The sequence below is a fragment of the Leucoraja erinacea genome, chromosome 16 (genome assembly GCF_028641065.1).
Source record: "Leucoraja erinacea ecotype New England chromosome 16, Leri_hhj_1, whole genome shotgun sequence".
NCBI classification, from domain to species: Eukaryota; Metazoa; Chordata; class Chondrichthyes; order Rajiformes; family Rajidae; genus Leucoraja; species Leucoraja erinaceus.
In genome coordinates, this window is record NC_073392.1 from 2,588,460 (window position 1) to 2,615,000 (window position 26,541).

Consider the following 26,541-nt stretch of genomic DNA (forward strand, 5'->3'; position numbering starts at 1 on the left):
GGGGAGGAGGGGGGAGGAGAGGGGGGGGGAGGGGAGGGGAGGGGGAGAGAGGGAGGTCACGCGGGAACTGGGAACTGCTCCAGTGTGCGGGCTGATAGATGCAAGATGTACAGTGGCGTATGTGACCAATATAGCAGTGTTAGCACTTTGCAAAGTCACAGTCCGTACCTGTCCATATCTGTAACAGTCTGGCCCAGTGTGTTGGACAAGTGTTTGTTACACAGGGGGTGGTGGGTGGGTGGGTGCCTGGAACGCGCTGCCTGGGGTGGTGGTGGAGGCTTTTAGATCAATACGTGGATACGCAGAGAGTGGATGGGTACGGATCTCGTACGGGCAGATAAGAGTTGGTCTTGGCATCATGTTCAGCACGGCTATTGTGAGCCGAAGGGCCTGTTCCTGTGCAGTACTGTTCTATTAAAAGATGCCACAGAGTCCTGGAGTAACTCAGCGGGTCAGGCAGCATCTGTGGAGAACATGGATAGGTGACGTTTCACCAGAGTGGTTTCGGCCCGAAACTCAGCGGGGTCAGAAGGATTTCAGCATCTGTGGAGAACATTGCCTAGGTGACGTTTCTCCAGAGTGCTGGAGTAACTCAGTGGGTCAGGCAGCATCTGTGGAGAACATGGATAGGTGACGTGTCACAGAGTGCTGGAGTAACTCAACGGGTCAGGCAGCATCTGTGGAGAACATGGAGAGGTGGCGTTTCCGGACGAGATGCCTCTTGTGATCTATAATGTTGACTATGATTATGGAATTACAAAGTGCCACTATGTTGCTTCAGATATTAAGGATGTTTACCACAAAGATATTCTTCTCCTTCTGGAAGCCACTGTTCATCTTGCAGCGTATATGATAGGCCTTAAACCCAAAAATAGAAGGAGCCAGGTCAAAGGTCACATTGCCGTGTGGGGACAGGTACGGTTGATTGACGTCGAGGTTCTTCGGAGACCAGCCTGTGGTGAAGACACAAAGAACGAGGATTAGTAACTTGTATTAACTACTCTCGTTAGTTCCTTGTTAAATATTAGGTGCAGCAGGCAGTGAAGAAAGCGAATGGCATGTTGGCCTTCATAACAAGAGGAGTTGAGTATAGGAGCAAATAGGTCCTTCTGTAGTTGTACAGTGTCCTAGTGAGACCACACCTGGAGTATTGTGTGCAGTTTTGATCTCCAAGAGGAGTTGAGTATAGGAGCAAAGAGGTCCTTCTGCAGTTGTACAGAGCCCTAGTGAGACCACACCTGGAGTATTGTGTGCAGTTTTGATCTCCAAGAGGAGTTGAGTATAGGAGCAAAGAGGTCCTTCTGTAGTTGTACAGTGTCCTAGTGCGACCACACCTGGAGTATTGTGTGCAGTTTTGATCTCCAAGAGGAGTTGAGTATAGGAGCAAGGAGGTCCTTCTGCAGTTGTACAGAGTACTAGTGAGACCACACCTGGAATATCGTGTGCAGTTTTGGTCACCTAATTGGACATTCCCATAGGAGGGATATGGACCAAGCGCGGGCAGGTGGGACCAGTGTAGCTCGGACATTGTTGGCCGGTGTGGGCAAGTTGGGCCGAAGACCCTGTTTCCACGCTGTATCACTCCATGACTCTAACCTGTAACTGCATCTGTCTGACCATCTGAATTTAATGTCAGAGAGAGAGCAAAGCCTCGGCCTGGCTTTCCATTTACATTGACTTCCCCAATTTCAGGTAGTCCCTGCTAAGATCCACTCTCATCCTTCTAAACTCCAGAGAGTACAAGCCCAGCCGTTCCATTCTCTCAGCATATGACAGTCCCGCCATCCCGGGAATTAACCTTTTCCTCCCATACACTGAAGGACGTGCGGGTTTGTAGGTTAATTGGCTTGTTATGAAATGTAAAATTGTCCCCAGTGTGTGTAGGATAGTGCTGGTGTACTGGGATCGCTGGTCGGTACGGACTCGGTGGGCCGAAGGGCCTGTTGCCGGGTTGTATCTCTAAACTAAACTAAACTAAACAGCCACAAAACGTTTCTTATTTTAATACATTTTTACAAGTTGTGTTTTGAAGAGGAGGAAATGCATTTCAAGCCTCGCAAATACTCCTGCTTTTATAGAGTGTTGCTCTTTCTTGCAACCGACTAATGTGCCTGTAATTGAATAACTAATGCAAAGCACATTTTAAAACACAGCAAGAGAGAATTAGATGAGAAAGTCAGTCGCCTCGCCCTGCAGTGGTTAAAGTAAAACCAGAGATAGTTTTCATTCAAACATCTTTGCTTTAATGAAAGGAATGGCGAGATTTAATAGGAACCTGAGGGGCAACTTTTTCCACTCAGAGGGTGGTGGGTGTATGGAATGAGCTGTCGGAGGAGGTATTTGATGCAGGTATCGCAGCAGCATTTGAAAGACACTTGTGTGGGAAGGAACTACAGATGCTGGTTTACACTGAAGACAAACACAAAATGCTGGAGTAACTCTGCACAGAGTTCCACACCTCAAAAAAAAATTTCCGTAATGGTTGTAAATATATATTTCTTCCCCAAATCATCCCGCGGGCCGCAGTGGACCCCTTCGCGGGCCGGATCCGGAAAGTTCCCGAAATTATTTCATTTCCCTAAAATTACCTGAATTTCCCGAATTTCAGCGGGACAGGCAGCATCTCTGGAGAGAAGGAATGGGTGACGTTTCGGGTCGAGACCCTTCATCAGAGGGGGAGTAACACAGAGATAAGGAAGTGTGAGGTGTGCAAACAAGACATCAAACGAGATGAGATCGAGGAAAATGTAGAACAGTTCATTGTTCAAGAAGGAACTGCAGATGCTGGAAAATCGAAGGTGGACAAAATTGCTGGAGAAACTCAGCGGGTGCAGCAGCATCTATGGAGCGAAGGAAATAGGCAACGTTTCGGGTCGAAACCCTTCTTCAGACTGATGGGGGGGGGCGGGGTCGGGAGAAGAAAGGAAAAAGGAGGAGGAGGAGCCCGAGGGCTGAGGGATGGGAGGAGACAACAAGGGCTAACAGAATTGGGAGAATTCAATGTTCATGCCCGCAGGAATTTTGTTAGCCCTTGCTGTCTCTTCCCCTTCCTCAGCCCTTTGGCTCCTCCTCCTTTTACCTTTCTTCTCCACCCCCCACCCCCCATCAGTCTGAAGAAGGGTTTCGGCCCGAAACGTTGCCTATTTCCTTCGCTGCTGCACCCGCTGAGTTTCTCCAGCATTTTTGTCTACCTTCCGACTTTCCAGCATCTGCAGTTCCTTCTTGAACAATGAACTGTTCTACATTTTCCTTGAACTCATCTCCTTTGATGTCTTGTTTGCACACCTCACACTTGCTTATCTCTGTGTTACTCCCTCTCTCCCCCTCTGGAGAAGGGTCTCGACCCGAAACGAGGGGGAGGGATGGAGAGGGAGGGAAAGCAAGGGTTATTTGAAGTTAGAGAAGTCAATGTTCATACTGCTTTGGTGTATGGTAAATATTGACTCTTTTATAAGACACTTAGACAGGTACAAGGATAGGGAAGGTTTAGAGGGATGTGGGCCAAACACAAGCAGGCGAGACTAGTGTAGATGGAGCACCGGGGTCAGCATGGATGAGTTGGGCCGAAGGGACTGTTTCCGTGCAGTGTGAGTCTATCACTCTAGCTGGTTAACAGCTATCTCAAACTTAAATGAAATGTTATGTATAACCCAATCATCTTTAGTAGTTTAAATAACCAAACACAGTATGTACTTTCCACTAATAAGGAGGAATTATATATTTTTCCCCGCACCATATGTCCTCTGCTCCCTTACAATGACAATATTACTCCCCTCCTCTTTCCCCCACCCCCAACTTGCTTAGATTTCCTTAAAATAGGAAACGTCAATTGTCATTTCATAAATTCCAGGAGCATAATTAGGCCATTCGGCCCATCAAGTCTACTCCGCCATTCAATCATGGCTGATCTATCTCTCCCTCTCAACCCCATTCTCCTGCCTTCTCCCCATAACCCCTGACACCCGCACTAACCAATGTTTGTTCCTCCGGCCAATGAGGTCATGGAATCAGAGGTTACGGGAAGAAAACAGATGGCAGGGTGATGTTTTCAAGAGAGAGTTAGATTTAGCTCTTGGGGCTAATGGAATCAAGGGATATAGGGAGAAGGCAGGAACGGGGAACTGATTGTGGATGATCAGCCGTGATCATATTGAATGGCGGTGCTAACTCGAAGGGCCGAATGGCCTACTCCTGCACCTATTTTCCACGTTTCTATGTCTATGTCTATGTTTCTAAGGCAGGAGAATGGGGTTAGGAGGGAGAGATGGATCGGCCATGATTTAACGGCAGAGTACACTTGATGGGCCGAATGGTCTAATTCTGCTCTTAACACTTATGAACCGAGCACCAGAATCCTGGACCAATATTACTCAGTCCGGTATTACTCAGTCCGGTATTACTCAGTCCGGTATTACTCAGTCCGGTATTACTCAGTCCGATATTACTCAGTCCGATATTACTCAGTCCGATATTACTCAGTCCGATATTACTCTTTCCGATATTACTCAGTCCGATATTACTCAGTCCGATATTACTCAGTCCGATATTACTCAGTCCAATATTACTCAAAGCATTATTACTCAAAGCATTATTACTCAGCCCAGTCGAGAATTATTACTCAGTGCAGTGTTGAGGCCTCCGCTGAGAGGCATGTCACCAACCTGGGCAACAGGTAGATCAATTCTTCAAATGTAAAAGGAAAGCCACAAATGGCAATATGTGAAATTCTCTTCAACATAGAACAATTCGGTGTCACGGTGGTGCAGCGGTAGAGTTGCTGCCTCACTGCGCCAGAGACACGGGTTCCATCCCCACAACAGGCGCTGTCTGTACGGAGTTTGTACGTTCTCCCCGTGACCTGCGTGGGTTTTCTCTGAGATCATCAGTTTCCTCCCACACTCCAAAGACGTACAGGTTTGTAGGTTAATTGGCTTGGTGTAAATGTAAATTGTCCCTAGTGTGTGTAGGGTAGTGTTAGTGGGGATTAACGGGCGGGACTGTCATACGCTGAGAGAATGGAGCGGCCGGGCTTGTACACTCTGGAGTTTAGAAGGATGAGAGAGGATCTTATTGAAACATATAAGATTATTAATGGTTTGGACACGCTAGAGGCAGGAAACATGTTCCCAATGTTGGGGGAGTCCAGAACCAGGGGCCACAGTTTAAGAATAAGGGGTAAGCCATTTAGAACGGAGACGAGGAAACACTTTTTCTCACAGGGAGTTGTGAGTCTGTGGAATTCTCTGCCTCAGAGGCCGGTTCTCTGGATACTTTCAAGAGGGAGCTGAATAGGGCTCTTAAAGATAGCGGAGTCAGGTGATATGAGGAGAGGCAGGAACGGGGTACTGATTGGGGATGATCAGCCATGATCACATTGAATAGCGGTGCTGGCTCGAAGGGCCGAATGGCCTACTCCTGCACCTATTGTCTATTGTCTATAGTGTGCGGAGGTCGGTGGGCTGAAGGGCCTGTTTCCGCGCTGTATCTCTAAACTGAACCAGTTGCCCCTCTACTGTAGATGTTAATGCTGTGTTAACAGTGACCAGTGGCTTGGCTCCAGGCTCAATGCTATTCTCATCACGTCAGCACAGTAATCTCACACAGTCAGTACTTACATTCCACCTCAAACTGAAACGTGTTATTTGCATCCAGGAGATTGGGAAACGGGAGAATGGTCACGTTATATTGCGTATTAAACTTCAAACTGCGAAACAGATGCGATTTCAGAACCTGGAGAGAGAGAGACAGAGAGAGAGAGTTTATTCAGAGAGCGCAAAGAAACAGAAAGGACGTCGATTTTTCTCCGTATCTCTCCGTTCGTTCTCTCCGTATCGTGACGTTGCCATCCGCTCGCTGCAGCTGCGAGCAAAGCTGCCGTTCTCGACCTGTTGGCATAACAAGATAGGCACAAAATGCTGGGGTAACTCAGCGGGACAGGCAGCATCTCCGGAGAGAAGGAATAGGTGACGTTTCGGGTCGAGACCCTTCTTCAGACTGAGAGAGATAGAACGTAGTCGGATACAGTGAGAACTGGGAAGGGGGAGGGATGGAGAGAGAGGGAATACAAGGGCTATTTGAAGTTAGAGAAGTCAATGTTCGTACCGCTGGGGTGTAAATGTGAGGTGCTGACCCTCCAATTTGCGCTGGGCCTCACTCTGGCCATGGAGGAGGCCCAGGACAGGAAGGTCAGTGTGGGAATGGGAGGGGGAGTTGAAGTGCTGGGCCACCGTGAGATCAGGGAGGTATAGGCGGACTGAGCGGAGGTGTTCAGTGAAACGATCTCCGAGCCTGCGCTTGGTCCCGCCGATGTACAGAGGTCCACACCTGGAACAGCGGATACAGTCGATGATGTTGTCATGACAACACTGACCACCCACGGTTAAACAATAATTTTGTCGCCCATCAAAGTGGACAATCCCACACGTTCAGTTTAATTTAGTTTCGATACAGCGTGGACAACAGGCCCTTTGGCCCACACCGACCAACAATACTAGTTCCATCCTATACACACTAGGGACAGTTTACAGAAGCCAATTCACCTACAAACCTGCACATCTTTGGGCTGTGAGAGGCCACAATTCTACACTAGTCCTCTTCTCCATGGATCATCACCATGTGGTGGTGGAGAAGCTCGTGTGGTCCTGAGATCCTGAGAGCGATGCCGTCTGGAGCGATGCTCCTGGTAGGGCCACCCATGGCGGTAAGGTCGAGGGGGAGGTCTCTGACAAAGAGCCAATCCAACCAAGACCTCAACGGTGGAACAGGCGGAGGACGATGGCTGACCTTAGTGGAGCTAACGTCACAACGGCTGGGAAGGCGGATGAAGGCTGCGGCAGAAAAGGGTCTCTGGTCGTCTTGGATTCCACGCCACTGGATCCCGACCCAGATCTGTCAAGGACCCCACGTGGGGTGGCTGTCTGTGCACCAGTCTCCCCACGTTAAACAAAGTCACGCACAGGCGTCCTCCATGAGAGGACAGTCAGACTCGTTCCGAGTGACTGCCAATGATGATGGCTGTAGACCTAGACTGGTGGAAACATCCTCCCCGTATCCACTCTATCCAGGCCTTCCACACTATCGTTCTACAGTAATGATGAGCACTGCAACGAGCTCTGGAACTCTCTGCCACAGAGGGTAGTTGAGGCCACAGTTCATTGGCTATATTTAAGAGGGAGTTAGATGTGGCCCTTGTGGCTAAAGGGGATCAGGGGGTATGGAGAGAAGGCAGGTACGGGATACTGAGTTGGATGATCAGCCATGATCATATTGAATGGCGGTGCAGGCTCGAAGGGCCGAATGGCCTCTACTCCTGCACCTAATTTAAATGTTTCTATGTTTCTACTGTAGCATGGGTTAAATTAACTGAATGCAAATTGAAATCCTGCCCCTGACCAAGAGATTCAACAGTGAAGAGTGTTTTATGATCCTCTGTGGTCAAACGCACAGATGCTCGCAACAAATCTAACAATAGAAACATAGAAAATAGGTGCAGGAGGAGGCCATTCGGCCCTTCGAGCCAGCACCGCCATTCATTGTGATCATGGCTGATCGTCCCCTATCAATGACCCGTGCCTGCCTTCTCCCCATATCCCTCGACTCCACTAGCCCCTAGAGCTCCATCTAACTCTCTCTTAAATCCATCCAGTGACTTGACCTCCACTGCCCTCTGTGGCAGGGAATTCCACAAATTCACAACTCTCTGGGTGAAAAAGTTTTTTCTCACCTCAGTCTTAAATGACCTCCCCAATAGCACGCGCTCATCTACAGCTTTATCCATTCTAGACTTCTGAAGACAATAGACAATAGGTGCAGGAGTAGGCCATTCGGCCCTTCCAGCCAGCACCGCCATTCAATGTGATCATGGCTGATCATCCCCAATCAGTACCCCGTTCCTGCCTTCTCCCCATATCCCCTGACTCCGGAGCCCAATCCAGCTCTCTCTTGAAAATATCCAGAGAACCGGCCTCCACCGCCCTCTGAGGCGGTCTGGGTGGGCCGAAGGGCCTGTTTCCGTGCTGTATCTATAAATTAAACTCATATCTGAAGCTACAGGTAAATATCTGATCCACGATCGGGAAAGCATTTGTTCCAGGCGAGCATCTTACCAGAGTTTTATTGAAGTATTTGAGTTGATTTTTTTCTTCTAAGACCAACGCCTGACATGTTTTCTCGGCACCAATCGATTTAGCTTCTTGAAGAATTATTTTGAAGCCTCGGATGTATTCGATTCCTGGTTAGAAAAAAAGAACACAGGACAATGTATAAAAATGTGTAGGAAGGAACAGTTTGTAAAGCCATTCAGTTCTCCTTTGTCCACTTGATGATATCAAGAGAAACTATGATCTGGTGCAAGGAATTCTCCAACCTGTTCCTCCCAATCTTCAAGTCAGGGGTCAATGGGGCAAGGGTCAAGGACCAAGGGGGCAAGGGTCAAGGGGGCAGGCATCAAGGGAGCACCACCGCCCAGTCAATCATCGGCTCTGACCTCCCCACCATCGAGTGCGTCTATCGCAGTCGCTGCCTCAAAATAGCTGGCAGCATCATCAAGGACCCACACCATCCTGGCCACACACTCATCTCCCCACTACCATCAGGTAGAAGGTACAGGAGCCTGAAATCTGCAACATCCAGGTTCAGGAATAGCTACTTCCCCACAGCCATCAGGCTATTAAACACAACTTCATACAAACTCTGAACTATAACAGCCTATTGCACTTCATCTGTTTACGGATGTGTGTATATATATGGTCTATGGTATATGGACACACTGATCTGTTCTGTATTTATGCCTACTATGTTCTGTTGTGCTGCAGCAAGCAAGAATTTAATTGTCCCATCTGGGACACATGACAATAAACTCTCTTGATTTGATCTTGACTTGAAGGGGCTTGAAGGGGCAAGGGTCAATGGGGCAAGGGTCAAGGGGGCAAGGGTCAAGGGGGCAAGGGTCAAGGGGGCAAGGGGACAAGGGTCAATGGGGCTAGGGTCAAGTGGCGGGCTTCAAGGGGGCAGGGGTCAAGGGTCAAGGGGGCATGGGTCAAGTGGGGGTCAAGGGGGGGGTCATGGGGGGCTTCAAGGGGGCAGGGGCAAGGGGGCAGGGTCAAGGAGACAAGGGTCAAGGGGGTGGGTCAAGTGGCGGGCTTCAAGGGGGCAGGGGTCAAGGGGGCAGGGGTCAAGGAGACAAGGGTCAAGGGGGCATGGGTCAAGTGGCGGGCTTCAAGGGGGCAGGGGTCAAGGGGGCAGGGGTCAAGGAGACAAGGGTCAAGGGGGCATGGGTCAAGTGGCGGGCTTCAAGGGGGCAGGGGTCAAGGGGGGCAGGGGTCAAGGGGGCAGGGGGGCATGGGTCAAGTGGGGGGCTTCAAGGGGGCAGGGGTCAAGGGGGCAGGGGTCAAGGGCATTTACTTGTCATACCGTATGTACCAGCATCAGAACAATGAAATTAATTCTTGCAGTACACCACAGCAGGCCTGCAAACACAGTGCTCAGTGATAATAGAAAAATAAACCACTAAATCAATTAATAATCCTAATAATACTAGTTCAAAATCGCCCTTGGTCCTTGGTGGCTTCCATCATTAGGAAGCTCCTGAAGACCTTTCAACAAACCTTTCCTCGCCTGTCCTAATGCCTCCTGCAGTATCAAAGTTTGCTGCCACCCCCCGAAAACTGATGGTGGATGATCAGCCATGATCACTGTGAATGGCGGTGCTGGCTCGAAGGGCCGAATGGCCTCCTCCTGCACCTATTGTCTATTGTCTGCTGTCTGTAGCGTGGCGTGGATTATTACATGAACCACTGTGTGTGAGTGAAGGTTTGTTTCACAGTGAGGGGAACTAAAGACAGTCGACAAACCAGGGACCCAGAGCGGGGATTTTACCCTCAGCAGCTACTTCCCACCCAACCAATCCATGAGCCAACAAAAGTTGTTTTAATTGGAATGAAGATCGCCAAATGCGTCAGTAACTCGACCGATTTCTGCAAACTCTACATTTGCTGACTTGTTGACATTGAGTAAGCTGAAGGAAAGGTCGAGGGTTGACCTTTCCGCACCTCACGGGAGCCCGTGGAGAAAGCGAGGCCTCGCGTGTCGACAGAGCCTGCGGTCGACCCCTGGGTCTGTGGGGCCCGTGGTTGGAGCCCGCAGAGAAAATAGGTGCAGGAGGTGGCCATTCGGCCCATCGAACAAGCCCAGCCGCTCCATTCTCTCAGCATATGACAGTCCCGCCATCCCGGGAATTAACCTTGTAAACCTACGCTGGGCTCCCTCAATAGCAAGAACGTCCTTCCTCAAATTAGGGGACCAAAACTGCATGCAATACTCCAGGTGTGGCCTCGCTAGGGCCCTATACAACTGCAGAAGGACCTCTTTGCTCCCATATTCGATTCCTCTTGTTATGAAGGCCAACGTGCCATTTGCTTTCTTCACTGCCTGCTGTTCAAATTGCTCATTTCACACTATGGCTATTTAAAACAGGAAGAGCTCTGTGGAACAGCTGCTTTACCCAGATCCTGACTTACCCAAGGGGCCTGGGGTCCATTGAAATCGCACAGCCACCCTGTCTCCCTGTAGAAACTGGCTGAAGCAGAACCCACCCACACGGTCAATAGCATGCTGGCCTTTCACCTCGCCAAGCGATGAACAGTCTGGAGAAAACACAACAGAATTAGTTATCCTCAACGTCATAGTTATCGAAGGTTAAGGGGGGACTTGATAGAGGTCTTTAAAATGATGAGAGGGATAGACAGAGTTGACGTGGATAAGCTTTTCCCACTGAGAGTAGGGAAGATTCAAACAAGGGGACATGACGCGAGAATTAAGGGACTGAAGTTTAGGGGTAACATGAGGGGGAACTTCTTTACTCAGAGAGTGGTAGCTGTGTGGAATGAGCTTCCAGTGGAAGTGGTGGAGGCAGGTTCGATTTTATCATTTAAAAATAAATTGGATAGTTATATGGACGGGAAAGGAATGGAAGGTTATGGTCTGAGTGCAGGTAGATGGGACTAGGGGAGAGTAAGTGTTCGGCACGGACTGGAAGGGCCGAGTGGCCTGTTTCCGTGCTGTAATTGTTATGTTGTATGTGTCATCTAACAATTTGGGATCAAGGAGAGAGCGTTGATGTCGATCGCGGCCCTGTTTCCCCCACTACGCACACGAATGAATGAATAAGTTTATTGGCCAAGTATTCACACACAAGGAATTTGCCTTGGTGCTCCGCCCGCAAGTGACAACATGACATACAGTGACAGTTAGGAATGACACATAAAACATTATTAATAAAACATTATCGATTAAACGTGTGAATGAAATAAAATACCAGAGCAAAAGGAGGCTACAGATTTTTGGTTATTGAGTAGAACTACTGCTCGTGGAAAAAAATAGCAGTTTTTATGTCTGGCTGTGGCAGCTTTGACAGTCCGGAGTCGCCTTCGGAGGGCGGCACGGTGGCGCAGCGGTAGAGTTGCTGCCTCACGGCGCCAGAGACCCGGGTTCGTTCCTGATTGCGAGTGCTGTCTGTACGGAGTTTGCACGTCCTCCCCGTGACCTGCGTGGGTTTTCTCCGAGTTCTCCGGTTTCCTCCCACATTCCAAAGACGTGCAGGTTCGTGGGTTAATTGGCTTAGAATAAAATGTAAAATTGTCCCTGGTGTGTGTAGGGTAGTGTTAGTGAGCGGGGATCGTTGGTCGGCACGGACTCGATGGGCCGAAGGGCCTGTTCCCGCACCGTATCTCTAAACTAAACTAAAGAGAAGGTGAACAAAAAGGCTGGAGAAACTCAGCGGGTGCAGCAGCATCTTGGTCCCCCAATTATAGGAAGGATGTCAACAAAATAGAGAGAGTACGGAGGAGATTTACTAGAATGTTGCCTGGGTTTCAACAACTAAGTTACAGAGAAAGGTTGAATAAGTTAGGTCTTTATTCTCTGGAGCGCAGAAGGTTAAGGGGGGACTTGATAGAGGTCTTTAAAATGATGAGAGGGATAGACAGAGTTGATGTGGACAAGCTTTTCCCTTTGAGAATAGGGAAGATTCAAACAAGAGGACATGACTTCAGAATTAAGGGACAGAAGTTTAGGGGTAACATGAGGGGGAACTTCTTTACTCAGAGAGTGGTAGCGGTGTGGAATGAGCTTCCAGTGGAAGTGGTGGAGGCAGGTTCGTTGGTATCATTTAAAAATAAATTGGATAGGCATATGGATGAAAGGGAATGGAGGGTTATGGTATGAGTTATCTCTGTACTGTACACTGACAATGACAATTAAATTGAATCTGAATCTGAGTGCAGGCAGGTGGGACTAAGGGAAAAAAAGTTGTGTCGGCACGGACTTGTAGGGCCGAGATGGCCTGTTTCCGTGCTGCAATTGTTATATGGTTATATGGTTATCTATGGAGTGAAGGAAATAGGCAACGTTTCAGGCCGAAACCCATAAGGGTTTCGGCCCGAAACGTTGCCTATTTCCCCAAGGGATTCGGCCAAGAGAAGGTGAGCTTGCCAACTAATCCATCTACAAAATCTGCATACAACAATAGCACGTGCTGTTATTTCGTGGCCAGCTAGTAAATACTCAAAGCGAGGGGAACACTTTAGTAATTAGGATCAAAGTTACAACAAATGTTCTCTGCTACTGAAATAAGGGGAATGTGGTTTGAATCAGGCAACCTGCTTGCCTTGTGTAGATGTGAAACAGCAGGTATCTTGAGAAACAGATGCCGTTACTCTGCCTCGGAGTGGATGAACACAGCTCTCCTCAAACACATGCAGTCTAGTCCCACCCACAAGAAAATCACAACCTCGACTTCCAACAAACAGATTCAGATTCAAACTTGGTGAGACCACACCTGGAGTATTGCGTACAGTTTTGGTCTCCAAATCTGAGGAAGGACATGATTGCCATAGAAGGAGCGCAGAGACGGTTCACCAGACTGATTACTGGGATGTCAGGACTGTCTTACGAAGAAAGACTGGATAGACTTGGTTTATACTCTCTAGAATTTAGGAGATTGAGGGGGGATCTTATAGAAACTTACAAAATTCTTAAGGGGTTGGACAGGCTAGATGCAGGAAGATTGTTCCCGATGTTGGGGAAGTCCAGGACAAGGGGTCACAGCTTAAGGATAAGGGGGGAAATCCTTTAAAACCGAGATGAGAAGAACTTTTTTCACACAGGGAGTGGTGAATCTCTGGAACTCTCTGCCGCAGAGGGTAGTCGAGGCCACAGTTCATTGACTATATTTAAGAGGGAGTTAGATGTGGCCCTTGTGGCTAAGGGGATCAGGGGGTATGGAGAGAAGGCAGGTACGGGATACTGAGTTGGATGATCAGCCATGATCATATTGAATGGCGGTGCTGCAGGCTCGAAGGGCCGAATGGCCTACTCCTGCACCTAATTTCTATGTTTCTATGTGCAGTGTACACTACAGAGACAACAACATGCGGTTAGCATCTCACCCAGAAGAGCGAACATTGAATAATGGAACAGCAAAATATATATATGTATATACAGTAGCAGTAGGGAAATTTTCGGGCGGGGGAGATCAGCCACTGGGGAAAGGAGTGTCCGGGGGGGGTTCAGGTGGAATAAAAAGAAAGCAAGTCCCATCTAACACAATTTCTGTGAGGAATCACCAAGGTGCAGAGTTAAGTTGTATAACAGTCGCCGGGAAGAAGCTGTTCCTGGACCGGCTGGTCCGGCAACGGAGAGACCTGTAGCGCCTCCCGGATGGGAGGAGGGTAAACCGTCCATGGTTGGGGTGAGAGCAGTCCTTGGCGATGCTGAGCGCCCTCCGCAGACAACGCTTGCTTTGGACAGACTCAATGGAGGGGAGCGAGGGAACCGGTGATGCGTTGGGCAGTTTTCACCACCCTCTGCAATGCCTTCCGGTCGGAGACAGAGCAGTTGCCATACCGTACTGTAACCAACTTCAACTGTGCGTTGTGGTTCTAATTCTGTCCTGCAGAATGTGTTTATCAATGATACAGGGCTGGAATGGAAGTCAATGCTGGGTCCGCTACCTGCTTTGGAACTAAGTGAACTTATTGCAAACTAAGATGCATCAAATGGGGGGGGGGGGGGGGGAGATTAAGGCTTGCCCTGCAGAGTGTGGTTTTAGTTAAACTGGGAGTGGGTTCTTCCCGATTCCTGCAGAGTGCAATCGGAAACAGAGGGAACCCTCAGGCAAATCCTGTCTGTAGATCCTGTGTTAGTTTAGTCAGAATTTATGGCCTGCTTTCATTTGAAGTGGACTGGCTATAAAAAGAACAAACTTTTAAATGACAGGATAACCAAGTTCTCATGCCTCCCGATCCAACGGGAGGGAGCCAGAGGTGAGAGGAGAAAGATTTAATGGGAACCCGAGGAGCAAGGTTTTCCACACAGAGGGCGGTGGGTGTATGGAACGGGCTGCCAGAGGAGATAGTTGAGGCTGGGATTGTAACAGCATTTAAGGGGCATTTGGACAGGTATAAGATTGTTAAGGGTTTGGACACGCTAGAGGCAGGAAACATGTTCCCGATGTTGGGGGAGTCCAGAAACAGGGGCCACACAGTTTAAGAATAAGGGGTAAGCCATTTAGAACGGAGATGAGGAAACACTTTTTTTCTCACAGAGAGTGGTGAGTCGGTGGAATTCTCTGCCTCAGAGGGCGGTGGAGGCCGGTTCTCTGGATGCTTTCAAGAGAGAGCTAGATAGGGCTCTTAAAGATAATGGAGTCAGGGGATATGGGGAGAAAGCAGGAACGGGGTACTGATTGGGGATGATCAGCCATGATCGTATTGAATGGCGGTGCTGGCTCGAAGGGCCGAATGGCCTACTCCTGCACCTATTTTCTAATCTCCTCTGCCTGCACGTGATCCATTTCCATACGTTTGCACGTGCAACCCAGGGGGAATAAAAACAATGCAAGTCCCATCGAACACAATTTCTGTGAGGAAGTTCAGGACAGTGCGCTTCATAGAAACATAGAAATTAGGTGCAGGAGTAGAGGCCATTCGGCCCTTCGAGCCTGCACCGCCATTCAATATGATCATGGCTGATCATCCAACTCAGTATCCCGTACCTGCCTTCTCTCCATACCCCCTGATCCCCTTTAGCCACAAGGGCCACATCTAACTCCCTCTTAAATATAGCCAATGAACTGATTTCAATGACGATATGGTGGGGGTTTTACCGTTAAGGTCTTGTGCCACTTTAAGTGATTTTTTCGGCGACTGCCGGCACCCGTCACGGTCGCAGCAGGTGATCAAAAATGTTCAACATGTTGAAAATCCAGCGGCGACCAGAACAAGGTACGACTCTTTGGCCGACTACTCCCGACCGTACAGGCTTCACCCCGCGACATGTCGCCTATACGACCCGCTGAGTTACTCCAGCACTCTGTGAAACGTCACCTATCCATGTTCTCCACAGATGCTGCCTGACCCACTCAGTTATGGTGCAGCAGCATCTATGGAGCTAAGGAAATAGGCAACGTTTCGGGCCGAACTCCTCCTGGAAATAGGCAACGTTTCGGGCCGACACCCGGAAGGGTTTTGGCCCGAAACGTTGCCTATTTCCTTAGCTCCATAGATGCCCCTGACCCGCTGAGTTACTCCAGCACTCTGTGAAACGTCACCTATCCATGTTCTCCACAGATGCTGCCTGACCCGCTGAGTTACTCCAGCGTTACTCTGTGTCTATCTTTAATGTCATCGGATCAGATTGTATAGGGTGCAGAACAATGCGTTTTGCTGTACCTCGGCACACACGACAATAATGAATGTGAACCTTCTGAGATGAGAAGAACTTTTTTTCACACAGAGAGTGGTGAATCTGTGGAATTCTCTGCCACAGAGGGTAGTCGAGGCCAGTTCATTGGCTATATTTAAGAGTGAGTTAGATGTGGCCCTTGTGGCTAAAGGTATCAGGGGGTATGGAGAGAAGGCAGGTACGGGATACTGAGTTGGATGATCAGCCATGATCATATTGAATGGCGAATGGTGCAGGCTCGAAGGGCCGAATGGCCTACTCCTGCACCTAATTTATATGTTTCTATGACCACTGGTGCAATAACATGTGCGGGGACTTTGTACCGCTGGCACGGTCAAGATGACATGAGATGACCATCCTCCCGCAGTTGGAGGCGTCCGGAAAGAGAGCAACAACAGTGGGAGCAGCGAGGACAGTGTTTTTGTTTCATTTTGTTTAGAGATACAGCGCAGAAACAGGCCCTTCAGCCCACCGGGTCCGCGCCGACCAGCACACTAACACCATCCTACACCCACTAGGGACAGTTTTTACATTTACACCAAAGCCAATTAACCTGCAAATCTGCACGTCTTTGGAGTGTGGGAGGAAACCGAAGATCTCGGCAGGAAACTCACGGGGAGAACGTGCAAACTCCGTACAGGCAGCACCCAGAGTCAGGATCGAACCCGGGTCTCTGGCGCTGCATTCGTTGCAAGGCAGTAACTCTACCGCTGCGCCACCGTGGCTGGTTGGCAGGTAAGAGGGTTTATGCTATTTAATAACATTAATTTTAGCTGTCAGCATCCCTACCTTCATATCGGAAGCTTGAAACTGTTCTTCCATTGTCCTGCAACATAAGAAATAAATTTACTCTGAGAATCAATAAAAACTGTACATCTTTAAAAGTTTAATATGAAGCTTGTTCTGCGAGCATTTAGATTTTAGCATCCGGTCACATTCAATGTAAGAATCTAAGAATTCAATGTAAGAACTGCAGATGCTAGTTTACAAAAAAGACACAATATCTCGCACTAAACGTTATTCCCTTATTATATATCCGTACACTGTGAATTGCTCGATTGCAAGCATGCATTGTCTTTCCGCTAACTGGATAGCGCGCAACAAAAGCTTTCCACTCTACCTTGGTACACGTGACAAAAACTAAATTAAAATGCTGGAGTAACTCAGCAGGTCAGGCAGCATCTCTGCAGAAAGGTCTCGATTCGAAATTACACCGATCCATGTCCTTCATAGATGCTGTTGACCCGCTGAGTTAGTCCAGCACTTGGTGTTTCTTGCTATTGAGGGAGTGCAGCGTAGGTTTACCAGGTTAATTCCCGGGATGGCAGGACTGTCATATGCTGAGAGAATGGAGCAGCTGGGCTTGTACACTCTGGAGTTTAGAAGGATGAGAGGGAATCTCATTGAAACATTTAAGATTATTAAGGGCTTGGACACGCTAGAGGCAGGAAACGTGTTCCCGATGTTGGGGGAGTCCAGAACCAGGGGCCACACAGTTTAAGAATAAGGGGTAAGCCATTTAGAACGGAGACGAGGAAACACTTTTTCTCACAGAGAGTGGTGAGTCTGTGGAATTCTCTGCCTCAGAGAGCGGTGGAGGCCGGTTCTCTGGATGCTTTCAAGAGAGAGCTAGATAGGGCTCTTAAAAATAGCAGAGTCAGGTGATATGGGGAGAAGGCAGGAAAGGGGGTACTGATTGGGGATGATCAGCCATGATCACATTGAATGGCGGTGCTGGCTCGAAGGGCCGAATGGCCTACTCCTGCACCTATTGTCTATTGGTGGCTTAGATTCAATGTAACCAGTAATATCTATCCAAATACCGCTACACAGAATAGAAAGAGTCCCTTTGGCCCATCAAGTCCATGCTGACCATAAAGCTCCCACTGACCCCATCCTACCCCACACTATTTCATGCACCTCATCTTCCCCTCAATACCCACCCCCCATAATAGATATCACCACAGATCCTCACACCAAGGGCAACTTACAGTGGCTAATTAACTTTGATATCTTTGGACCACAACTATCTTCCAACCTACCCCATTGCGGACATTGCACTTTTTCTCTCTGGAACTGTTGGGCTATAATGCTAAGAAACTATATTGTGCACTCTGGTACCTTTGGCTTTGCACTTCCTGGAGTCATAGAGCGAAACAGCATGGAAACAGGCCCTTCGGCCCAACTTGCCCACACACCGACCAAGAGGTACAGAGAAAGGTTGAATAAGTTAGGTCTTTATTCTCTGGAGTGCAGAAGGTTAAGGGGGGACTTGATAGAGGTCTTTAAAATGATGAGAGGGATAGACGGAGTTGATGTGGACAAGCTTTTCCCTTTGAGAATAGGGAAGATTCAAACAAGAGGACATGACTTCAGAATTAAGGGACAGAAGTTTAGGGGTAATATGAGGGGGAACTTCTTTACTCAGAGAGTCGTAGCGGTGTGGAATGAGCTTCCAGTGGAAGTGGTGGAGGCAGGTTCATTGGTATCATTTAAAAATAAATTGGATAGGCATATGGATGAGAAGGGAACGGAGGGTTATGGTACGAGTGCAGGCAGGTGCGACTAAGGGGAAAAAATTTTTTGTTCGGCAGGGACTTGTAGGGCCGAGATGGCCTGTTTCCGTGCTGTAATTGTTATATGGTTATATGGTTATAAGAGGTCCCATGTACGCTAGTCCCACCTGCCTGCGTTTGCCTTGATGGTATTCATGAATGGCATTAGCCGATATAAGTTGGACCCACGCAAACAGAAAATTCTCATTCTATCTCGATACACGTGACGACGATAAACCCACTTGGTGATGTGTCAACCGGCGACTGTCATAGTCGTAGCAGGTCGGCCGAAAAACCGCGGCAACCTACGCCATCTTGGCGACCAATCTACGACAGTATCTACGTCAGGAGGTCAAGCAACGCACATTGGCGTTAAACACACTGTCGCCGAAAAATGTTCAACGTTGAAAATTTAGCAGCGACCAGAAAAACGCTACGACTTTTAGCGCGACTGAGGAGACGACTCACGGAGACCGCCGGCAAACACGTGGACGACCCGATTGTAATCATGTATTCTCTTTCCAGTGACTGGTTAGCACCCAACACAAAGCTTTTCACTGTACCTCAGTACACGTGACATCAGATGGCATTAAAGCTAACCATAGTACCAAATTGCCAAAAGTACTCATTAATATTTTTCACTCATAAGATTACGTGATAGGGGCAGAGTTAGGCCATTCGGCCCATCAAGTTTACTCCGTCATTCAATCATGGCTGATCTATCTCTCTCTCCTAACCCCATTCTCCTGCCTTCTCCCCATAGATTTTGACACCCGCTCTAATCACGAATCTATCTATCTCTGCCTTAAAAATATCCATTGGCTTGGCCTCCATAGCCCTGTGTGGCAAAGAATTCCACAGATTCACCACCCTCCGACTAAAGAAATTCCTCTCTAAAAGAGCCCCCTTTAATTCTGAGGCTGTGACCTCTAGTCCAAGACTCTCCCACTAGTAGAAACACCCTCTCCACATCCACTCTATCCAAGCCTTTCATTATTCTGTAAGTTTCAATGGGGGTAGAGGAGGGGGGGAGGGAGGGGGGGGGGAGAGGGGGGGGAGAGAGAGGGGGGGAGAGAGGAGAGAGAGGGGGGGGAGAGAGGGGGGGAGGAGGGGGGGAGGAGGGGGGGAGAGGAGGGGGGGGAGAGGGGGGGAGGGGGGGAGGAGAGGGGGGTAGAGGAGGGGGGGGAGAGAGGGGGGGGGGGGGGGGGGGGGGAGGGAGAGGGGGGGGGGGAGGGGGGGGGGGGGGGGGGGGGGGGAGGGGGGGAGGGGGGGGGAGGGAAGGGCCGAATGGCCTACTCCTGCACCTAGGGGGGAGAGAGAGGGGGGGGAGAGAGAGGGGGGAGAGAGAGAGAGAGAGAGGGGGGCTGAGAGAGTGTGGAGAGAGTGTGGGGGAGAGAGAGAGAGGGGGAAGAGAGAGAGAGGGGAAGGGAGAAGGGCAGGGGGAGGTGGGGGCAGGAGGGTATTTTACTGACTGCAATTGTAAACAGGTAAAATGTAAAAATCTGCTTCATAAAATGCTTCCAGCTGTGCCGGCTCTACACATGCAGTGCAGGCAGCAGGGTGAGTTTACAATTGTCCTTGGTTTTGTGTCTGTCTATTGTGCAGTTTTACTGAGGTAGAAACTCTGGCATTTGCTCGACTTTCTAAAGGATAATTCTCTCCTTGCTTTGTGCTGGAGCAAGCTGTGGAACCCCCATCTAGGGGGGGGGGGGGATTTAATTAATCCCAGCCCCTTATTGCGGGCACTGGGACTGCCACAGACACAGGCATTTACCACAGCAGGTTTGACCCCTCATTACATGCAGGTCACGTCATTATCTGCCTCCAATATCATATAATCCACTTTAATTACGAAAGAACGTATATTTTACCAATAGATTATAGTTTAGTTCAGTTTAGAGACACAACACGGAAACAGGCCCTTCGGCCCATCGACCAGCGATTCATTCCCACACTCCAAAGGACGTGCAGGTTTGTAGGTTAATCGGCTTGGGTAAAGATTGTAAATTGTCCCCAATGTGTGTGTAGGATGGTGCTGGTGTACGGGGTGTTTAAGAAGGAACTGCAGATGCTGGAAAATCGAAGGTAGACAAAAGTGCTGGAGAAACTCAGTGGGTGAGGCAGCATTTAAGGATAAGGGAAGGGGGAAATCTTTTAGGACCGAGATGAGGAAAGAAATTTGCACACAGAGAGTGGTGAATCTGTGGAATTCTCTGCCACAGAAGGTAGTTGAGGCCACACAGTTCATTGGCTATATTTAAGAGGGAGTTAGATGTGGCCCTTGTGGCTAAAGGGATCAGGGGGTATGGAGAGAAAGCAGGTGCAGGATACATAGAAACATAGAAATTAGGTGCAGGAGTAGGCCATTCGGCCCTTCGAGCCTGCACCGCCATTCAATATGATCATGGCTGATCATCCAACTCAGTATCCCGTACCTGCCTTCTCTCCATACCCCCTGATCCCCTTAGCCACAAGGGCCACATCTAACTCCCTCTTAAATATAGCCAATGAACTGGCCTCAACTACCCTCTGTGGCAGAGAGTTCCAGAGATTCACCACTCTCTGTGTGAAAAAAAAAACAGAGATACTGAGTTGGTATGATCAGCCATGATCATATTGAATGGCGGTGCAGGCTCGAAGGGCCGAATGGCCTCTACTCCTGCACCTTGTTCTATGTTTCTATCTATGGAGCGAAGGAAAAAGGCAACGTTTCGGGCCGAAACCCAAAGGGTTTCGGGCCGAAACGTTGCCTTTTTCCTTCGCTCCATAGATGCTTGGCTCCATAGATGCTGCTGCACCCGCTGAGTTTCTCCAGCACTTTTGTCTACCTTCAATTTTCCAGCATCTGCAGTTCCCTCTTAAACACCCCGTACACCAGCACCATCCTACACACACACTGGGGACAATTTACAATCTTTACCCAAGCCGATTAACCTACAAACCTGCACGTCCTTGGAGTGTGGGAATGAACCGAAGATCGCGGAGAAAAACCCGCGCAGGTCACGGGGAGAACGTGCAAACTCCGTACAGACAGCGCCCGTAGTCGGGATGGAACCCGGGTCTCTGGCGCTGTGAGGCAGCAACTCTACCCTTTGCTCCACTCTACCGCTGCGCCTGGGTTTCTCTTCAAAAATCACAACCTAATCCACCAAGGGTTTGTAGCATCGAACGTGGAACAGGAACAGGCCCTTTTTTTTTTAACCAGTACGCAGCTTTTCACTGTACCTCTCGCGAGCATTAACGAATAAACTGAAGTGAACTGGTGACTGCCGGTAAAGAGAGGGCTCATCTGGTGAAGTCCCGGCAAAGGCTCTGTCTGATTTGCTGCACAAATTGCTTCGCAAAGCCGGAGGAAGGAAGAGGCACCTGCGAGCAATTTGTGCCGCAAACATTCGCACGATTATTTTTTTTTTAAATAATTTTTTTTTAAATAGTTTTTATTAGAAGCGTAAACACATCATAACAACACTGTTTGGCGACCAATTACATTCATACAAAGCTTCTGTTGGGTTTTTTTCCGAACTGATTTCACGGGGAACTATTTCCTGCTTGCTATCGCGCTAGAATCGCCCGGCCCCGAGTGAAACAAGCCTATTATCCCCCTCCCCGCACCCCCCCCCACAACCCAGACAACACAAAACAACCTGCCTCACTCCGAGTGCCTGGGGGGAAAACACTCACTGTCTTTGGTTTACCCGCTCCAACCAGTGGGGCGACATTCACCGCCAGCTGCGAACAATAGCGACAAGTCACCGGGCAAAATGCAAGATATTTAATCCTCTTCTGCTGCGAATCACAGAGGCTGGTCTGAGATGAGAAAGCCACTCTGCACAGCAGTTGACCCAAATTCACGACTTCGATAACTCGTTTAACGCCATCGGCCAACAATGTCCTAGCTACACCCGCGTGCGTTTGGTCCATATCCCTCCAAACCTGTCCAATCCATGTACCTGTCCAACTGTTTCTTAAACGTTGCAGTTGTCCCAGCCACAATGGAGCGAAGGAATAGGTGACGTTTCGAGTCGAGACCCTTCTTCAGACTGAAGGAATAGGTGACGTTTCGAGTCGAGACCCTTCTTCAGACTGAAGGAATAGGTGACGTTTCGGGACGAGACCCTTCGGGTCTCGGCCCGAAACGTCGCCTATTCCTTCGCTCCATAGATGCTGCCTCACCCGCTGAGTTTCTCCAGCATTTTTGTCTACCTTCGATTTTCTAGCATCTGCAGTTCCTCCTTAAACAGTTCCTCCTTAAACTCCTGAAACGTCGCCCATTCCTTCTCTCCAGAGATGCTGCCTCACCGGCTGAGTTACTCCAGCATTTTGTGGCAACCTTCGATTTAAACCAGCATCTGAAGTTCCTTCACACACGCACACGCACGCACACATAAACACAAACACACACACGCACATAAAATAGACTATTATATATAGAAAATAAAAAATATATACTTTAAAAAAAATTGCATATAAATAAGTAAAGTGTATATACATGGTTTATATAAATATCATAGTATATTTTATGATATATAAATCAATAACTAAATATTTCTGTGTGCACTCTCTCACCAGTTCTTGCCACTAGACAGTAAATAGTTAATGCTGTGATTCTGTGTAAAATCAGAGATGATGTTGAGAAGATGAAATGCAAAGTGCTTCAGGGCAGTCTTTCTTCTGATGGATGAAGTTGATAAATGCATTAGATTGCTCGGCTCCAAGAGAAATTCCAAGATTAGATCCTCGATTGGCTCCAGTATTAGCCACAAAGATGAGGGCTCAAGATGCCGCTAATGGCCGCATCCCTTGGTGCGGGGGCAGCCACCAGAGTTCCATTCCCCTGACGAACGCGTTAATATATCAGGGTGAATGCAGGAGGAGAGGGGAATCGAGAATCAAAGGACGCAGGTTTAAAGGCAAGGGAACGAATTAATTAATAAGCTTATGGATAAGTTTATCGGCCAAGTATATTCACATACAAGGAATTTGCCTTGGTGCTCCGCCCGCAAGTGACAACGTGACATACAGTGACAGTTAAGAATGATACATCAAACATTAAGCATGGGGAAGGTTTTATAACAAAAAGGGGGATTGGTTAGTGTATGGAATGAGCTGCCAGAGGAGGTAGTTGAAGCAGGATTAATAACAACACTTAAAAGACGCTGCACCAGGTACATGGATCGGGAGGATTTAGTGGGACACGGGCTGAATGCCAGGCAAGCGGGGCTAGATTAAATGGGACTTATTGGGCTGAAGGGCCTGTTTCCGTGCTGGTTGACGTTATGACTCCATACAGTCTAGAAACAAAGGGGAGGGGTGTGGTAGTTATCTAACTGGAGTATTGTGTGCAGTTTTGGTCCCCTAATTTGAGGAAGGACATTCTTGCTATTGAGGGAGTGCAGCGTAGGTTTACAAGGTTAATTCCTGGGATGGCGGGACTGTCATATGCTGAGAGAATGGAACGGCTGGGCTTGTATAGTCTGGGGTTTAGAAGGATGAGAGGGAATCTCATTGAAATATATAAGATTATTAAGGGCTTGGACACGCTAGAGGCAGGAAACATGTTCCCGATGTTGGGGGAGTCCAGAACCAGGGGCCACAGTTTAAGAATAAGGGGTAAGATATTTAGAACTGAGACGAGGAAACACTTTTTCTCACAGAGAGTAGTCCAGGACAAGGGGTCACAGCTTAAGGATAAGGGGGAAATCCTTTAAAACCGAGATGAGAAGAATTTTTTTTCACACAGAGAGTGGTGAAGCTCTGGAACTCTCTGCCGCAGAGGGTAGTCGAGGCCAGTTCATTGGCTATATTTAAGAGGGAGTTAGATGTGGCCCTTGTGGCTAAGGGGATCAGAGGGTATGGAGAGAAGGCAGGTACGGGATACTGAGTTTGGATGATCAGCCATGATCATATTGAATGGCGGTGCAGGCTCGAAGGGCCGAATGGCCTACTCCTGCATCTAATTTCTATGTTTCTATGTTTCTATGAGTGTGGAATTCTCTGCCTCAGAGGGCGGTGGAGGCCGGTTCTCTGGATGCTTTCAAGAGAGAGCTAGATAGGGCTTTTAAAGATAGCGGAGTCAGGGGATATGGGGAGAAGGCAGGAACGGGGTACTGATTGGGGATGATCAACCATGACCACATTGAATGGCGGTGCAGGCTCGAAGGGCTGAATGGCGGTGCAGGCTCGAGGGGCCGAATGGCCTCCTCCTGCACCTATTGTCTAGAGTCTGTTGCCTTTTAACTGACAGAAGCCAAAAGTGGAGATAAGTAAGTCATTATTGTATTGCCACAAACAAGTAGATCGGTGCCAGAGAGGTACAGGAGCCTGAAAGCCCACACCAGGAACAGCTACTTCCCCCAACGTCAACAGGAATGTACGCTCCTTCCATACGAAACGCAACATCTTGAACAACACGGGCATCAGGGGTTGCAGGGAGAAGGCAGGAGAATGGGGTTTAGAGGGAAAGATAGATCAACCATGGTTGAAGTTCGAAGTAGACTTGATGGGCCAAGTGGCCTAATCCTGTCCTTGGAACTCATGAATTTATGAGCTAGGGTACTGCCCAAATCGCCTCTACCCTATTGTGCCTGGAGCTCATGCGCTACAAAGGTTGTTTCATGGTATGAATGCATTTCGTTGTCTCTGAGTTGACAATTAAAATTGAATCTGAATCTGACACATTAACCAGAGTTGAGAAGGATGAGTTGACACTCATTGGCGTAGAGAGCAACGGGATGTTCTCATTGGCACAAGATCCTGAGGGAGATTTTTGTGGGGGAAACGAGATGATGTTTCTTTGAATGAGCAAGACAGAGTAACTGTCTCAAACATCTCTGCTGGAGTAACTCAGCGGGTCAGGCAGCATCTGTGGAGAACATGGATAGGTGACGTTTCACAGAGTGCTGGAGTAACTCAGCGGGTCAGGCAGCATCTGTGGAGCACATGGATAGGTGACGTTTCACAGAGTGCTGGAGTAACTCAGCGGGTCAGGCAGCATCTATGGAGCTAAGGAAATAGGCAACGTTTCGGGTCGAAACCCTTCTGGGTTTCGGCCCGAAACGTTGCCTATTTCCAGAAGGGTTTCGGCCCGAAACGTTGCCTATTTCCTTAGCTCCATAGATGCTGCTGCACCATAACTCAGCGGGTCAGGCAGCATCTGTGGAGAACACGGATAGGTGACCTAATAGGTGATATTGAGTCTGAAGAAGGATCTCAACACGAAACATCACCCATTCCTTCTCTCCACAGATGCTGCCTGTTACTCCAGCTTCTTGTGTCTATGGATAGGTAATGTTTGGGGTGGGGACCATTCTTCACATCTTTCTAATTTCTTCTGAGCTCCGACACACACTCAGTCACACACACACACACCGGCACACACACACTCAGACACACACTTAGTCACACACACACACACTCAGTCACACACACACCGGCACACACACACTCAGTCACACACACACACACCGGCACACACACACTCAGACACACACTTACACTTAGTCACACACACACACACACCGGCACACACACACTCAGACACACACACACACACACACACACACACACACACACACTCAGTCACACACACACACACACACACACACACTCAGTCACACACACACACACACACTCAGTCACACACACACACACACACACCGGCACACACACACACACACACACACACACACACACACACACACACACACACACACACACACACACACACTCAGTCACACACACACACACACACCGGCACACACACAGATAGACACAGGGTGCCTGCTCACACACACACACAGTCACACTCAGGGTTCAGGTGGACACACACAGCTCACACACACACACACACACACACACACACACAGTCTCACACACTCATACACACACACAGTCACACACTCAGTCACACACACACACACCGGCACACACTCACACACACACACACACTCAGTCACACACACACACACACTTGGTGATTTGCTCTTGGCATGGTACAAAGGCATGTAAACCTCCAGCATCTTCACGAGGCAATAAGGAGGTCCATCACACAGCCCCTGACTGATTCACATCAAGCAAACTCTTTCAAAGACCTCAACTATTTTGGAGTGGGAACCTTTCTTAACCTCTTTCCACCTCATTGATCGATCAGTCTTCCCAAAAACACAAAATCAATGCAATTTGGCCAAATCTGTAAATGTATATATTTGCATCAAATGAGATATTCGCCAGATCTCAAAGAAACATA

The 26,541-nt window shown here is 48.6% G+C and overlaps 1 protein-coding gene across 1 annotated transcript in view; it reads right to left on the bottom strand.

Moving 5' to 3' along the window:
- The window catches only part of il17rd (interleukin 17 receptor D), a 48,781-nt gene that overhangs the window by 16,138 nt on the left and 6,102 nt on the right, over positions 1-26,541 (bottom strand). Inside the window, exons 2-6 of the mRNA XM_055647528.1 lie at positions 16,531-16,567; positions 10,518-10,643; positions 8,106-8,230; positions 5,616-5,730; positions 799-953 (exon numbers count right to left, since the gene is read on the bottom strand). Of these exons, the coding sequence (XP_055503503.1) occupies positions 799-953; positions 5,616-5,730; positions 8,106-8,230; positions 10,518-10,643; positions 16,531-16,567 (558 nt within the window). The remainder of the gene's footprint in view (positions 1-798; positions 954-5,615; positions 5,731-8,105; positions 8,231-10,517; positions 10,644-16,530; positions 16,568-26,541) is intronic.